The 18,176-nt window shown below is 39.2% G+C and overlaps 1 protein-coding gene across 1 annotated transcript in view; it reads left to right on the forward strand.

Moving 5' to 3' along the window:
• TSHZ3 (teashirt zinc finger homeobox 3) overlaps positions 1–17,651 on the forward strand; it is a 62,057-nt gene extending 44,406 nt beyond the window's left edge. The window contains exon 2 of the mRNA XM_065733194.1: positions 12,585–17,651. Within this exon, the coding sequence (XP_065589266.1) occupies positions 12,585–15,784 (3,200 nt within the window). The 3' untranslated portion in view covers positions 15,785–17,651. The remainder of the gene's footprint in view (positions 1–12,584) is intronic.
• The last annotated feature ends 525 nt before the right edge of the window (positions 17,652–18,176 follow it).

The raw sequence follows: 18,176 nt of genomic DNA on the forward strand, positions 1-18,176 counted from the left end.
CAGAGACTTTAGTATTAGCCTAGCTTTGTGTAGTTCTGTTGAAGCACTGCTGCTGAGAGCTCTCAGAACCTGGCTGTGCTGTCTCAGAAATGAGTGGAGGCCATGGCACTGATGTGGAAAGGATGGAGGGGAAGTCTGCTGCATCACAGGGGCACAGAAACCACACAGGAGAGTTTTTCTTCAGGTGACTTGGTTAGAGTTGGACTGCAGTTAGTTGGGCATGGCCAGCAGCTCAGAGGAGAGCAGAAGTCTGTCCTGCAGCTGTGAGCACCTGGTCAGGTCTGTGCAATACCCACTGGGGTACTGCGGTTGTTGCTGCTTATGCTTTCAGGTGCTTCTGTCCCACGCCTAAGGCTGCTGCTGCTGCATGGGAGGACATCAGGACAGGGTGCTGGCCCTGCTTGCTGCAGGTTTTGCACGCTGGAGCTTTCTGTCTGATTTTCAGGTGAGAGCAAGTAGACGTGGATAGATACATGACAATGGGTATGTGCACAACACACTGACACAGAACTCGTTTCAGATTGGCATTTTACTATTACACGAGTCACCTTTGTCTTTGACTTAAAAAGCAAAGGCTGCGTAGTGCCACTTAGCTGTGTGGTTTGAATGGGGATTGCATATGATCCAAACTGGGGTGTGAGCTGGACTTTCTACAAGGTTAGTTTCAATGAGTGTTTTTTTATTGTTTTTTTCTTAAATGCAATAAGAGCATCAGGACTATTTTCCCATTTTACAGACAGGTAAACTGAGTTTAAGTGTGTTGTCTGCAGCAAGGATAGTGGTAGGACCATGAATCGATCCTGCAAGCCATATTAGGGACTGATTTTCCTTCCTTTTCCTTTAGGCCACAATGAATTCCTTCTGAAAGGCAGCTCGTGTTTACGCTCTGTCCATTTTTATGTGTGCTTACTGTTTTACGCATCCAACAGGGTTATGTATGCTTTTTTAGTAACGCCTGCTGAAGCATGGAAAGGATCAACATTTCATTTTCATTACATTTCATTTATTTCTCTATTTTGGAGGAAGGGTTCCATAAAGTATAAGATAGACATAACTAAAATAAGTTTCCACTGCGGGTGAAAGGTACTGGTAGTTAATGTGGCTCTTCATAAAGCAGCTGAATTGTAAGTTACAATCAAAGATTTAAAAAAAAATGTCTGCTTGATAATGTCTTTTGCCACAATAAAATACAGTCACAGGAGGAGTAAAAGGCTAGAAGAATGGCCAGACAAAGACAGATCATTCATTTGTGCTTAGTTTGAAACTCCTACAAAGCTATAACTTGAAAAGTACCAACACTGGGTAAGAGAACACGGAGGCTGCCATCTTACATGTATATTTAATCTTTGGTTGTATTATTTCAAATGTTATGTAGCTATAATAGCGTGAAATAGATGCCTGGTGCAGAGATAGATATTACATCATTGTTGCTATAATGCTCTGCTGCAAAAGGACGTTTTAGAGGATTTCTAATGATAATGAAAATATTCTGATACAGCATTAAGGATTTTGCTACTGAAATGTGTTTAATGTAAATATGCTGTCAGATACCCTTCAAGTAATTGACAAGAGCAGATGATTAGCAGTGTTCTCAATAGTGTTTTTGCATAATCTTACATTTTGACAGAACTCTTCAGTGGCTTTTTATTGTCAGTGCTCTGCAATCGGTAATACTTTTTCCTTGACATTTACTTTGTCATTATAAATCTTGTAAGTGGTCATTTAACTTGTTCGGTACGCATGTAAGAATATCATTACTAACACGTTTGAAAAAATGTCTTCCTGTTGAGGAACTGTTGTGAAAGTAAACTTAAACAAAAACAAAACAAAACAAAAAACAACTAAATTAATTGGGGTGATGAGTGACTTTATGAAATAAATATCTGTCTGTGAGCATCTTCTTGCACATTACGAGGATGACCTTGAAATCTTTTGCTTATTGAACATTCACATATAATTCATCAAATTCAGGGTGGTTGTAGGATTATTTTTTTTAGTCTGTTTTTTGTTGTTGTTGTTGTTTTTTTTAGTTTAATACTGTTGTTCAGTCATGATCGTTTACATCCAACTGGACAAAATTAAGCTCTTATGATCCATAAGCATTCATAATTACATAGTGCATGTAACATTAGTAATCAATATAATAAAACTTCATCTTTATTGAAGCATCTCTTGTTTCTACAGCAGTTCTTTAATCTATCTCAATAGATTTCTAGTGTACAGCTCATATAGATTTGGTCGGTGACAAGGGTTAGAGTAGTCTTGTAGAACATTTACTTGTAGCTGTGAAAAGCCCACATTCATCAGAGGATTAGGTCGATCAGATTGTACCAGGATCAATGGAAGGACTGTGTGATCCCTCTTAGGCTGTAACATGTTCACCTTCTTTGGAGAGAATTCACATACACACACATTTCTCTGTCTTAAAGCCATTTATCTCAGAATGTCAAATTGCAATAATTAACCATTATTGATCTTAAATTCAATTAACTTCATTAACACAGGTCATGATGAGGGTGCTTGTAAGGGAAAAGCTCTTGACAAGTGTCTTTTCTTATATGACATTGAATGTTCACAGTTGTAGCTATAAACTATTCATATTGTGCCATAGGAGCATCTTTTAAAAATGACAAGGGTTTGGTTGGTGGCTCTGAGGAGACGTTTTAATCCCCTCCCCCTCATCTTCTGGTTCTCAGGATTTTCCAGCAAATTTTCTATTCAGGAATCAGTGAACCATTTGTTTCTAGCACATTATCTTAGTGTGGCATTATAGCAAAACCCACCTATTCAAATACCCTTCAATTCAATAGCTAGTGCTGGAGATAGAGACTCATTTACAAAAGAGCATATTAGTATAGTTAGCAAATGAGTGAAATGAATATTCAGTGCTTTTTTTTTTTTTTTCTGCTATCCATTCAAAACAAGTGGGGGCCATCTTGTAGAAGTAATCCTTGGGATCTTTGCTTTCTCTGAGTCCTGAGATTCATACAGTAGTCAATAGTTGTTTTTCTTAAATGAGGGCTGAATAAAAACTGTGAAAGGACACAAAGCTTTGTTGGCCCACAGTGAACTCCTTTTTTTCATGGAGAAACTTCATTATAAGTACAAATTTACAATAGCTGAAATTGTGATTGAAATCATTTGGATTTCTACTATACCATTCATACCTTTGTATGGAGTTTATTGTAAGTACTCACTGCAACCAAAATAGCTATTGAAAGTACTGCATGAAAGGCTTCAATGGGATTTCAAGTTTGCAAGAAAAATGAGGGCTGTATCTCTGGGGATGTGTGCTAATGTTAATATGGTTAAATGCAGATACACAGCCAGTGTTGTGGTCACCGTAAAGTTTGTAAGATGTGGGTAGTTTGGGAGGAACTAAAGATATGGGATGCTTAGAGAAAGTAAGGTAAAAGGATTTTTTAGTTCCCACAATTCTGAACTGCAATCAGAAGGCTCAGAAAAATGTGGATAAACGGCAACATCAGTTCTGTTCAAAAACAGATTTCTGTGACAATTAAATGGTCATTTTGCCACTAAATTTGCTATTTCCACTTCGCTATACAAAGCATTTACTGAAAAGAGGCAGGGCAGAAGCAGAATGGTTTGATTACTGCATTTGAAGAAACTAAAGTTCCCTTACAACATCTGTTTGCTCAGTGAAGAATTATAATAATTAAGAGCTATTAGAGCCATATTGAGAACTTTTATGCTCATGCCTGCTTATCCTGGATTTGACTGTGAATCTTGTATTAGATTGGTGAATGCCCTGAGTGCTTTGCAGTGATTAAAAGAAAGATGCCACCCAAATGCTGATATCAAGCAGAGATTGCGTCACTGCGTGTTTTAGTACCAATTCAAAAATTCGTATGGAGAGTTTGGCTGTTCTTACCCCTGTGTTGACAGTGAATGTTATTTGAAAGAAAAATCCAAACATTTTTATTCTTTGGAGACTCCAGTAAATATTTTTTGTCTACTCGAGGAGATGGTAGTTCTATGCATAGAAGAATTCTGTGAAGAGTCCAAAAACCAGTGTACCTCCTAAACCAAAATCAGGGGCAAAGCGTAACATGAGGCTGTTTTCTCTACTTATTTCTTGCTCTAATATGTGCTTTCCTGGAGTGGGATAATCTAATACGTGTGTAGTACTTTACGCAAAGCAACTGTCTTAGAAACCAACAGAAAACCAGTTTTGTCTCACTTAGAGTGGATCACATTTACTTGTGATGAATAATTTATACAGCAAATGTAGTTGTTGTTTTTTTTTTTTTCCTGTTACTAATGCACATACTTAATTGTATTTGTTAAGTTTATGTGAATGTTTTCAGACTGTGGGGCTGCTTGTGAGCTGTTTGCGCCAACAGTTTGTCTGGCTCTTGAGCCCCCTGGTGCTGCCTCCCCTCTATGGCTGGCTAGCTGGCTTGTGAGCCTCCCAAGGGTTTGTGGAGTGCCTGGTATTCCTGCAGGGAGCTTTGGTGCTCTGGTGAGCGCTTGTGTCTTTGGTGTTCTGGCAGGAAGGGCACTCTTCCCTTTGACCTGAAGGGTGGGGAGGAAGAGGAAGGCAGTCTGAGTATTGACGGCCATCAATCTTGAACTGAACAGCAAGTGAGAATTCCCAGTGGGTGTTCAGTCTTTGTTTCGTATGTACCTGTTTGAACTAGTTCTGACAGTACTTGTGAAAGATGGTTTGTGCTGTGACAGGAAAGGCCAAGACATTTTTTTCTGCCATTTCTCTTCCAGCAGGATCAGCCAGACTTTCCAGGCTCATGCTCATAGGGAATGTCAAAATCTCCGCTGTCCTCAAGTGCAAAATGCAATAGCAAGCAATGGCCTTTTGTCCTCACAGAAGCCTATAGCATTAACTCAGAGATCCTATGCTGCTTCTGGTCATTGACATGGGGCAAGCAGAGCTGGACGTAAACTGTCTTTCTGCTTCTATGCAGCAGTGTTTTAGGAAGTCAGTTCTATAGTGTACGTGTGGCTGCAAGTTTAGGAGAACAAAATAAAGATCTGACCAGGCGTGCTCTCTGAACTGTTAGGCTGGTTTCTCAGAAGCATGATGCTCTCTTCCATCTGTACAAATAATGGCATCTGGAAGCAACTTTTATGTGAGGAAATCTCTTTAAAAATGGTTTTATGCATTGTATATGGGAGTAATTTGCACTTTGGGTCTTGTTAAGTTTTTTTAATCTTTAGAACCCTTTATGTTTGAAATGTAGCATGTGAGAAGGCAGATCAGCTCTCAAAGAGACTCAGACTGATCCTCACAAGACTCTGTGCACAAGGGTACATTGCTCTGTGATGTGATCGTGTGCTGTTCTCCACGTTGGGAAGATGGGGTATTATGCTAAATGAGTGGATAACTTGAGCAGATTTTACAAAAGCCCTGCTCAGCAAGTTGAATTCAGGGAGTTCAGACCAGTGGTAGAAGTCAAGGCAGAGCACAGCCTTGGAGGAGTGACGTGTGATCTATCATCTTTTGTCACCAGGGCAGCCCTGGTGGAACTGATGCTCACAGCCAATCTGGAGGCCTCCCCCGGGCTGGGAGCAGAAAGCTCCATGAGCGAGGGTTGTGACTGTTCCTCTCCCAATTTTCAAAACCTCTCCTATTTTCTCCATTGTGGAAAGGAGTTTTCTGGCAGTGTGTGGATTCAGCATTTATTGGATCCAGCAGTTTGGCTCAGAGGAAATTTTTAACCACACACTCAAGATTTTGCACAGTAGATGCATTGGTGGATATTTCACTGGGTATTTTATCCTTAGTAACGATTTAAGCTTAAAACTGTCAATTAATTTCAATTAGACACACAGGTTGCAGTCACATGCACACACTGTGAAGAAGCACAGGAACAGAAACACAGACTTAAGCTTTCTTGTCATGTTTTGTGTAAATAGCTTCATTATATATATTAACCTGCAGGAGTTGCAGGCTTCTTTACTTGTCTTCTTGTCTGGCACTGGGCAAGTAATTTTTAACTTCTTTGGATTTCCAGGTCTGCAGCTATGAACTGTGGATAAGAACAGGGTTGCTGTGAAGACTAAAGCACTCATTGAATCCTTTGAACACCAAATTACGGTGATGTTTTCCAGTGGTGCTAAGTTGTTTCTAAGCCAGCATTTACAATAATGGCATTCTGTTTTTTTCAGGTGTGTGTTTAATGAAAGAGATGATACATAAATTTGAGCTTTGCACAGGAATATCTCATTTAACAAATTTCCAAACAGGGTTTGGTACTAGGAAGATAAATGCCTTCTTTGGAAGAATTCATAGCAATTTTTGAATGTTTACTGTTTTCTTTGGTAGGCTTTGGTCTAGAGACTCTTTGTCAGAGTTAAGTCTGAAGACAGTAGGAGTCTACACAAAAACTGAGGAAGTGTGTTAGTACAGTGTCACAAGGAAAAAATGCTTGCTATAGACCTTCTTTGTGCTGGTTCCACTTGCTTTTACTCTGATGGTCCAAACTGTAATGGCATGTAAACTCCGTTTGTGTTACCATCTCTTCACTGTGTATTCGTTTCCATGTAATTCCCAACTCTTAGCACTTAACAGTTGATTTGAGCTCTCTGAAGATTCTCCAAACATAATACCAGGCCAGGATGCTGGATTGGAGCAGCTGACTAGCTTCCTTTGACCTGTCTCTAAGCTCCTTGTATCAGATAGCTGCAGTATGATTCATGAAGAAACAAACAGAAGTACACTTCAGAGTTTCTGGTGCCTAATGATAGCCACCTATATTAGACTTCCATGCTATGTGACACCCATCCATGAGCTGATTCCCAGTAACTTCATTAGTACAGTGTTATTGGTGCAAAAATGTTGCAGGTGTGTCAACATACCAGAAAAAAAACAAAAAACCTGAACAGCTAAATGGGCATGAGTCATGTACACCACATCAAATAGCACGTTCAAATGAATATTCTTGACCTTGCCAATGGCGTGGGGTCATACCACACTGCAGGGTACCAGCTACTTCAGTCAAGAGGTGAGAGGAATGCTGACCTCCCCGCCTGGAAACAACACTTCTCTCCCATAATAGACAGTCCTGCCTCTATGAAATAGAACCTTTGACCTTTCTAACAGGTCAAGGTGCTGGATCATCAGCATGGCTGTGCCTGTTTGTAGACAGCATTGTCCCATGCCAGTCAGGTTAACAGGGGTGCTCTCCTGATTCACCTTTCTTCTGTCTCCTGAGAAGAACACTAACTGCTGTGCCATGTGGTAAAGTCTCTAACACAGTTTCAGCTACATGTGAATTATTAGTCAGTCTCTGTATAGAAATAGCTCATTTTGTGGGTGAGATGTTTGCCTTTCTTCGTGTAAGTTAAAGGCCCATGGAGTGGGAGTTTTCAAACAGACTAACTCTTTTAGATGCCTACAGTTGTATTAGGTGTTTGATTGACTTGATCCACTGGGTTTTCTCTTGCCTCTCTCATTAATTGTGTGAGCAAGGCCCATTGGCACAGTCAGAACATCTCAGGACTTCTGTTTCCTCTTGGTATTCCCTTGGCTTGTGCTCAGGCTGTGCCCCATATTGACTGAATGGCTCCACAGAAACTGTAGATTTTTCTGTAGATTGCTTAATTTGTTAAAAAAAAATAATAAAATTGGGTACCTTCCTAGGTGGATGGATCCTTTATATTCTCAACCTCTTTCTGCTGTTCACTTCTTAAGGTGTGGAATGAAAGTGGATTCAAGTTTTGTTAAGGGGTTAAGAAGCTTTTTTCGAGATGCACTCAAAAATCAGATAGTTTAGGAAATGAACCTTACCACTAAACAATTATTTCAAACCATGCATAAATAAGTAATAACGTTGGTTGTGATTTTCTAATATAAGACTGTTTGGTTAAAGCCAAAATAATTCTAGGGAATTGAAGTATTTTGATGAACCATTGGATGGTTGAATTTTGTAGTTAAACATGTTTCTCATGTGAGGAGAATATTTGAATTTTTTGGTACTTTTTCAAGGAAAAAGCTCATATTCTAGTTTTTATATGTACCAGTGAGCTAATTAAAATAAATTATTGGTGAAATACATAATTAAAGCAAGACATTTCAAAAATGCTCCAATTAAATATAAGCCAAAATATACAGTCTCAAATGCCTATAGTGTATACATGCATGTAGTGTCTGTAGTTCCTTTGGTGTCTGCATAGAGAGAGGTCCATGAGTTTATTGGTGTCTATACAGTATGTGTCTATACCATCATTTTGGGTAGTGATGTATCACGATTTATTTCCACTGGCAAAGAAATGATCCATAGCTCAGTTATGAAGGTAATTCCCTCTTCTGTGGAAATGAATTCCATTATACCACAGCTTACATTTATGTATTTGTATCAGATGTGTTAATTTCATTTTTACCTAGCAATTTAGTTAATAATTATAATAAATATTAATGAGGGAACTGTCTGTTCTCAACCTCTGTATAGCTGCACCTGCAATAGGTTTTGGAATCTCTTTAATGCCCTCTTTTCTCTGGGAAATGAGAGCCTCCCCATAGTACTGCTTTCCATCTTTTGTCAAATAGTGTGTTGCAGTGACAACAATGCTCAACTTGCAGGCAATTTCCTGTGGGTTTTGATGTCCTACAAGATGTAAACTAAAAACTTTTTTTGGGAACTGTGACTTTTTTTCTTCTTTGACACTGGGAAATGAAAAACAAAAATATAGTAGCACATAATTTCTTTCATTTCCATTCTTATTAACTTCTTCTGCTGTTAGAATTGCCTTTAAAGTGGTGTTTTTTTTACCTCATACTTTGCTGTCAAGGCACTGAAGAACAGTTGTACAGATGCCCTGCTGTTTAGACGTTACTTTACACTTGAAACACATCAAACCAAGAGTTTCTCTTTTATTTTTTATTTTTAATAAGAAACAAATGGATGAGTAGAGATGGTTTGGAAACAGTGTTTCTTAAATACAGTCTCCATCAGGCAGAGGATCTCTATGAAAAGTTGAGGGTTCTTTGTTTTACCATCACCTCCCAATTTTATTCTTTTCTCCACAGTGTCTTTGCTCTTCCTATAGGTGCTTAACCTAAGACAAAATCTCTCTGCCTTCCTTTTCCTACTTTCTGTAACAGCAAAGCTGTCACCTTCATCTGCAGGCAGACAGCACCAGTTGTCCCCCTCCTCTGAGCCAAGTGTGGTGAGGTTGGCAGGATCAGGGCTTCTCATTACTGTTCAGTGGTGCTGGGACTGTCTTTTGGCCTTAACCCTCTATCCTCATCTGTCCCACATGCTGATAACAGTTTGGCAGAGTTTTTTGAGGAGGAGATATACCCATTGCCTGTTGCATCAACCCTTTGAGGACGAGGCTTTAGGGAGTGATGAGCCCTTCAGCCGCTGTAAACCTATATGTGGGTGCTGGAAATCTTTGAGAATGGCCCAAATCTGCTGCTGTGTGTTGGCCCAGGATTTGGTGCATTGTCTTCTGCTGCCATGCGATGGCCTTGAAGGCAAGTGCTAGGTGACCAGTCCTTGGAATGAGACATTAGAAGCTTCTTGCACAGACTGCCATAGGGGTCTGTTTTAAGCTGTAGGACTGAAGAAGTTGGGAATAATGTTGTGTTTCATCTCTCCTCTCCCTTTTACAGTGGAAAAAGCAGGAGGAGTTGTTCAAACTGTCACTTCATGAAAGTTGCAGCATTAAATTCCATGCTGTCATTTGCGTCTCATTTCCCACATATCTGGGTTAAAGACTGATGTCACAACTTGGCTTTGCAACTCGAGCTTAGAAAGGAGAACAGCTATAGAGAAGGCAGCTCCTGGTTAACACGCAAATATGCTTGATAGTTGGTGAAAAGGGCAAAGAAAGGATGAAAGGTAAATAGATTTACATTTAAATGAGCCAGGTTTTCCCCACTTTGAAAGTCACTCTTGAAAAAAGCTGTGAATGTGACAATACAAGCGTTTCATCCAAACAAAATTCATAAGATTTTAATAAGAGAAATGAAAATGTAAAGAAAATCACATAAATTTGGGACTTGAATCTGTGCCCATCCATGCTGGTGAGTAGCAGTCCACAGGAGCACCTGCATGGTGTGCAGGGCCCAGGGCTTTGGTACTGATGTGTGAGAATAACGCACGCAATGGACACAAGGAGCAAAGAATGGGTACATTGGTCTTTCATCTCGGCCTGCAGGTGTGCAGGTCTTCATATTGCAGGCAGAGTAACAATATCCTTGGATTTTATGTCCTCAAAAGAGAGTTTGTCTTCATTTTCACATGAAGCAATGGAATGGGATGGGCAAAAGAAAAACTTTTTCCACAAAATAGAAAAGGAAAAGGGTACGTTTGCTTCCAAATCATAGATTCATGCAGTCATTTCTTCCTTCCTTTTTTCCTTATTCTTATCACTTGGATCTTTGGCATGGTTCAGATTGAGATAGTTGTTAGCCCGTTGTAATTACTTAATTTTTTTTTTAAGCTTTAGAAATTATTTTAACCCTTCTGCTTTCCTTTGCTGAAGATTTCGGTAGAGTTTAGAAACATGATGGAAGAAACAATTGAGATGAAAAGGAATCTATATCATCTACAGGGGAATGAAAATATTGAGTGAAATCCATCTTAGATGATAAATTCTTTATAGTGGTTTCACTGCAAGCATTTGCTGGATAGGCACTAATCCTGACTACAGATTGCCAGCATGACCGTAGTGTATGTAAAAAAAGAATCTTGAATTCTTTCAAGATACTTTGAAAAAGCGTAAAATGAAGTAAAAGTATTTCATCAGAGCACATATACCTGCTTTTAAAGTCTGATCTTAACAGCATTTCCAAAATAATAGTATAGTCTAAAGTTTTAAAACGTAATTATTTCAAACTACACTCACATGAATGTTAAAAATAAGAACTTCACTAAATGACTCTTCTGTCTTGAAATGACCTGAGCTGAAATACCTAATCACAATTATCTGTTGTTTCATCTGTTGTGTTTGTGCTTTCAGAGGCTTAGCAACTATTCTTTAGATCAGATTTTATTAATTTTATATGCTTGAAGAAAGATTTGCTGCTATTCAGCCTTGTGAGAAACAGCAGTGAATATTTTGTATTTCCTTACTGAATGAAGAAGTACTGCATATGAAACGAAAAGCCTAATTTCATTGCTGCTTTAACAGTTGTTGTTTTTTGTTTTTTCTTTTCTTTTGTAGTATTCTGGCAACATTTAATCACAATTTCTCTGAAATAAATTTGCAAGGTTCAATACTGTGCATGTGATATCTGCTATACTCTTCTACATTTTTCTCTCTGTGAGCTAGAGAAGGTGTTCTTGGGATGCTAGTCATTATCTTCTTTGCACTATTGCCTGCATAAACAAGCTATAGATGTGTTTACAATACAGATACCCACACATTCCAGATGTGTTCCAGAGAAGAAGGTCAGAAGTCAAGTGTCCTTGCCCGTAGCCTACTGGAAATGCGTTCTTTTGAAGTTTATAATTGTAATCGTGAGGGATTGCAAGCAAATTCTGAATTCCACTTAATACTCACTGTACTAAAATAGATTATTTTTATCAATCAACAATCCTTCTCTTAACCTTAATGTAGGGGGTCCTTTTTGTTTGTTTGTTTGTTTTTCTGAAGAAAAAACTAAGGTAGACTTAACATATGCAGAATATGTGCACAGAGCAGTGGAGGAAAAGAGAATGTGTTTACTGTCAGTTCCCAACTATCCTATTCAGGAAGAGTATCGTAAATTTACATCACCAGTTGCATTACTTGAGAAGGAAAAAAAGACAGGATCCCTGTTGGGTGTCTGTGTAGCTTATGCTGAGTAAATATTGACAAAGTAGTCTAAAGAGCAAACACTTTGACATTTGTAAGGTCCACTGGAAGGTCTTGTATATATTTATACAGCAAGAATGAGTACAGCATACCAATTTTCTTGAACTAACTCCTGACATAGCTCCTGACATAATTCTGCATTGGCTTTCTTGTTGAGAAAGGTATGTTTAAATGTGAATGGGTCATTTGTTATACCCATAATGAATACCCTTGAACTGCTTGTAGTGAGTTGTTTCAGAAGGTTGCATCACCTGCTTTTACTCTTTCCTCCTCTAAAATAAGATACTCCTAATAATGATAACTTCTTGAAAATCTCATTTTTTTTTATTATTGCAACTGGGGATTATTTTACTTTGTAGGAATTTTTGATGTTTGTTGTACTCTATATTTATTAAGGATTGAGTCTCAAAACTGTAATGAGCAAAAAATGCTTGCTTAATTTAAATTGTGAATCTGTCTGTTAAGAAATGCATTAGGGGTAGGAGAAGCATAAGACATATTAATTGACAGACAGGAACTGCTGTCTCTGAGGTTGATACAAGTAATTTATTACTTTAGAAATGAATGCCACCTCCAGAATGTGCTTCATTAATTTCAAATTTAGTTTTAATTTCAAGCTGTTGCCCCTTGAGAAGAATAAGGTGGCAAATTATGTTTGAAGAGCAGATTTTTTTCTTGCTCAGAAGAAACACTAAATTTTAACTGTTTAATTTTACAAATAAGCGCAGCTCTTTGGCTGAAACACTTGAGTTAAAGTATGATCAGCAGAAACTAACTTATTTTTCTTCTCTTCATAATAGCCTATGTTTCAGACGAACTAAAAGCAGCAGCACTGGTGGAAGAAGATGTGGAAGCTGACGAAAGCACAGCTGATGGAGAGCCTTCTGCAAAATATGCATGTCCAGAAAAAGACTTCAGTAAGAACTGCCAAAGCTACCAAAACTCTCCAGCAGCTGAATTTTCAAGCCATGAAATGGACAGTGAGTCACATATCAGTGAGACAAGTGACCGCATGGCAGACTTTGAGAGCAGTTCTATTAAGAATGAAGAGGAGAGCAAGGAGGTTTCAATACCACTTGAAGACTCTACTGTATCTGATAGTTTAGAACAAATGAAAGCTGTATATAACAACTTCCTCTCCAATTCCTACTGGTCCAATCTCAATTTGAATCTTCACCAGCCAGTTTCAGAAAAAAACAATGGTAGCAGCAGCAGTAGCAGCAGCAGCAGCAGCAGTTGTGGAAGTGGCAGCTTTGACTGGCACCAGACTGCTATGGCTAAAACTCTGCAGCAAGTTTCTCAGAGCAGAATTCTTCCTGAACCAAGCCTTTTTAGCACAGTTCAGTTGTACAGACAAAGCAGTAAGCTTTATGGCTCTATATTTACTGGAGCCAGTAAATTCCGCTGTAAAGACTGCAGTGCCGCCTATGATACCTTAGTAGAATTAACAGTGCACATGAATGAAACGGGACATTATCGAGATGACAACCATGAAACTGATAACAATAACCCTAAAAGATGGTCCAAACCTCGTAAACGTTCTTTGCTTGAAATGGAAGGGAAAGAAGATGCCCAGAAAGTATTAAAGTGTATGTACTGTGGTCATTCATTTGAATCTCTTCAGGATTTGAGTGTTCATATGATCAAAACAAAACACTACCAAAAAGTGCCTCTGAAGGAACCTGTTACACCTGTAGCAGCAAAAATCATCCCAGCTACTAGAAAGAAAGCATCACTAGAGCTTGAACTTCCGAGTTCTCCAGATTCCACAGGTGGGACACCGAAAGCGCCAGTCTCAGACACCAACGATGCACTTCAGAAGAATTCCAATCCTTACATTACGCCAAATAATCGCTACGGTCACCAGAATGGTGCCAGCTACGCCTGGCACTTCGAAGCGAGGAAATCTCAAATTCTGAAGTGCATGGAATGTGGAAGTTCTCATGACACTCTGCAGGAACTCACTGCCCACATGATGGTGACGGGACATTTTATTAAGGTCACCAACTCTGCCATGAAAAAGGGGAAGCCTATTATAGAAGCCCCAGCAACACCGACAATAACATCCTTAGTAGATGAGAAAGTCCAGTCTGTGCCACTAGCTGCCACCACTTTCACATCTCCTTCCAATACTCCTTCAAGTGTTTCCCCTAAATTAAATGTTGAAATTAAAAAAGAAGTAGATAAAGAAAGAATCACTGCTGATGACAAAATGAAAGATAAAGAAAAGTCAAGTGAGGATGAGGAGAAGTATGATATCTCTTCGAAATACCACTACTTGACTGAAAACGACTTAGAAGAAAGCCCTAAAGGGGGACTGGATATATTGAAGTCTTTAGAAAACACAGTTACATCAGCTATAAATAAAGCCCAGAATGGCACCCCGAGCTGGGGTGGCTACCCCAGCATTCATGCTGCTTATCAGCTGCCTAATATGATGAAATTGTCACTGGGCTCATCTGGGAAGAGTACGCCGTTAAAACCCATGTTTGGAAACAGTGATCTTGTATCGCCATCTAAAAGCCAGCCCTTGGTATCTCCACCAAGCAGCCAGACCTCACCTGTGCCAAAAACAAATTTTCATGCCATGGAAGAATTAGTAAAGAAAGTCACTGAGAAGGTGGCTAAAGTGGAAGAAAAAATGAAGGAACCCGAAGGAAAGCTTTCTCCAATGAAGCGTGCAACGCCTTCACCATGCAGCAGTGAAGTCAGTGAACCCCTTAAAATGGAGGCCTCCAATGATGGTGGCTTTAAAAGCCAACAGAACAGCCCAGTCCCTCAAAGAGACGGTTGCAAGGACAGTCCAACTGTAGAACCTGTGGAAAATGGAAAAGAGCCTGCTAAGTCAATTGTAGGTTCTTTAAGTAGCAGCACGGCTATCATTACTGATCACCCTCCGGAACAGCCATTTGTAAACCCATTAAGTGCACTGCAGTCTGTCATGAATATTCACCTTGGGAAGGCAGCAAAGCCATCTTTGCCCGCGTTGGACCCAATGAGCATGCTTTTTAAAATGAGCAACAGTTTGGCAGAAAAGGCTGCAGTGGCCACCCCACCTCTCCAGTCCAAAAAAACAGACCACTTAGACCGTTATTTTTATCATGTCAACAATGACCAACCCATAGATTTGACGAAAGGCAAGAGTGACAAAAGCTGCTCTTTGGGTTCAGCGCTTTTGTCATCCACATCGACATCTTCTGCATCTTCTTCATCTACAGTGACAACAGCAAAGACATCTGCAGTCGTGTCATTCATGTCAAACTCGCCGCTACGCGAGAATGCCTTGTCAGATATATCTGATATGCTGAAGAACCTGACAGAAAGTCACACATCAAAATCTTCCACACCTTCCAGCATATCTGAGAAATCTGACATTGATGGTACCACAATAGAGGAACCAGAAGAGAGTACACCAGCTCAGAAAAGGAAGGGACGTCAGTCTAACTGGAACCCTCAGCACTTGCTCATCTTGCAGGCCCAGTTTGCAGCTAGTTTACGGCAGACTTCAGAGGGTAAATACATAATGTCAGACTTGAGCCCTCAAGAAAGAATGCACATTTCCAGGTTTACGGGACTTTCAATGACCACAATTAGCCATTGGCTAGCCAATGTGAAATACCAGCTCCGAAGGACGGGGGGAACTAAGTTCCTTAAAAATTTGGACACTGGGCATCCAGTGTTCTTTTGTAATGACTGCGCTTCACAGATCAGAACTCCTTCAACTTATATCAGTCATCTTGAATCGCATCTGGGTTTCAGGTTACGAGACTTGTCCAAACTGTCCAGTGAACAGATTAACAATCAGATAGCACAAGCAAAGTCACCATCTGAAAAGCTGGTGACATCCTCTCCAGAGGAAGATATGGGAACTTCTTACCAGTGCAAACTTTGTAACAGGACTTTTGCAAGCAAGCATGCTGTTAAACTTCATCTTAGTAAAACACATGGGAAGTCACCAGAGGATCATCTTCTGTATGTTTCAGAGTTAGAGAAGCAGTAGCATTTGCTTTTGATTAAAATAACTGTAATTTGCTTTGAGGAAAACTGTCAAAGACGCCTTAAAGCTACTGTTTAATTCTTGGCACATGTTCTTATTTTAACTCCAGAGTCGCTCTGGGCTGAACTGTTTTGTATAACTGTACAGTGTTTAGAGGTGCATAATCAGCTGTTGTTACTGGTAAAATATGAAGGTTAAAATGCAGTGGTAAGTGTTTGGAACTTTGTGTAAATTGGATTTAGTTGCTATGCATCCCTCTGATGCATCAAGCTGCATGCATTAACAGACAGTTTAATTAAGCATTTATAACTGATTCTGGTGCACTTTTTTCATGTGACCTAAGTGTGCTGGTATTTCTCACCCTGTAATCTTTAGCCCTCTGAGTACTTTGAAGCACTTTTGCATTAATTTGGTAAAAATGTATGGATATGGTTTTTTTTAAACCCTTACCAGCTTAGTTCTGATTACAAATATGAACCTCCATTTATGCAGAGGTGTCTTACACCTTGAAATTTAAAAATATAATTTTCACATTGAAACATAGATGTATATATTGTATAGATTTCAAAATCTCTTATGAAAAATGTGATTGTGGTCAATGCCATTTTCTTTTTCTTCAGCATTTTTAGCTACAGTGTTTTTTGGTACCTGATAAGCCCCAGGTATGAACTGCTATATATAGTGTATATTTCATTTTTTAGACCTAACGGTTTTTCTTTTAACATCCGAACGTTGTAAATTGTATGATGAAAGATACCACAGATAGCATTTATAAAGTATTCAGAAACATTATTCTTAAAGCAAAGTATGTTTTGTTTTGTTTTGCTATACAGTACATCTATATTAATAGAGGTTCATGTTTAAATTATGCATATTTATTAGTGTTGCTATCATTTGTTTGTCTTTTTTTTTCCTTTCTTTTGTTCTTTTTTTAAACCGTCTAAAGAAACAGAAGCCACGGACTGCATTCCTGGCATGCATTATAACTGTTTTGCACAACGTGACTTTTAAAGGTAATTTATTAGTAAAATAAATAAATAAATAAATAAAAGAAAATAAAAAGAGAAAATTCAAAATAAACTCAGTGCTCAAAGGGTTAAATCTATTTGAAAAAAAAAAAAAAACTTGTACTGTATTTCCTAAACATTGATAAAGCCTTTAAAATGTTTGTACTGTAATACTTTGCTTAAAAGTTATGAGGCATTCTGTGATATAACCTCTTTTACTTATTTATAAGCGCTCTTGGTTGTTATTTCCTATTGTAGAATGCCTTTTTATTTCAATTGGTAACTTTCTGTTTTGTTCTGCCTAATTATTCTCCCAAGATTCCATACTGCAGCTTTATCTTTAGGCATATGAAAGGTAACCCGTGGTTACCAGCACACTAAGTGATTCTGTTCGTCTCCATTTTTGGCAGTTAATTTGCAGAAGTAACTGACAGCTGACACCATATGAGAATCTATGTATAAAATATTGGCATGTAAACAGCACAGACACTGTAATGCACTCTGTGCCCTGTTTTGTTGTTGACAATGAAGCACCATTATATGACTCTTCATATAACCTTTTTTTCTACAGCAGCATTAAAATTGTCTTTTTGCTATAATTTTGTGTTGCGTTCACAATTATGTCTGAAATGTGCTACGACTAACGAGCACATTAAAATTAAATTGTATGCTATCTGTTTATGACTGAAGCTTGAGTAGGTTTCTTCATCTGCCAGGTGCTGGCAGTCAAAAGCTGCACATAAATCACTGGAGTTTTAGTGAACTTTAGCATTTAAAGAGCAGGGTAGCACTTATTCAAAGGCTGCATTAACAATTTTTTTTTTCCTCCGGAACAGATAAATGAGCATTATAACTCCTTTTTAAACATCAGGTAAGGCTGGCTGAGGAGACAGGCTTTAGAAGCAAGGTGCAGCAAAGCGCACGAGTGCTCTGCAGCTCCTGCAGCCCAGCGGGGAGGCGTGCTGCTCTCCATGCCCAGCTGGGCACACGTGGCAGAGATGCACCTCCGTGCTCCTGGGGTGGCCGGAGAGGCACCTGCAGCTGGAGAGGCACCACCAGCAGACCTCACAGAGCTGGTAGGAAGGGAAGCCTCAGCTGGCCTCCAGAGCTGGGGTACAGCGGGAAGAGCGGTGGATAAACGTGCCAAACGAGCGGGAGCCGTTATATGAGAATGACAGGCTGCTACTGGTGTTGACAGGTCACCTCCATCAAAAACACTGAAAACAATTTACATCTCCAAATTACCTGTATTAAATAAGTAAATAGTGACTTTTGCCCGGCAGGTGAAATCAGAGGCTAGAAATAGTTCAGGGAACCAAAACCACCATTGCGGCACTTAGGAGTCGTGTTTTAAGTGAGAACTACCACCTGAACCTCAAATCTCCAGT

This window comes from Cyrtonyx montezumae, unplaced genomic scaffold (genome assembly GCF_038088225.1).
Source record: "Cyrtonyx montezumae isolate F1298 unplaced genomic scaffold, pur_monq_1.0 scaffold_17, whole genome shotgun sequence".
Classification (NCBI taxonomy): Eukaryota; Metazoa; Chordata; class Aves; order Galliformes; family Odontophoridae; genus Cyrtonyx; species Cyrtonyx montezumae.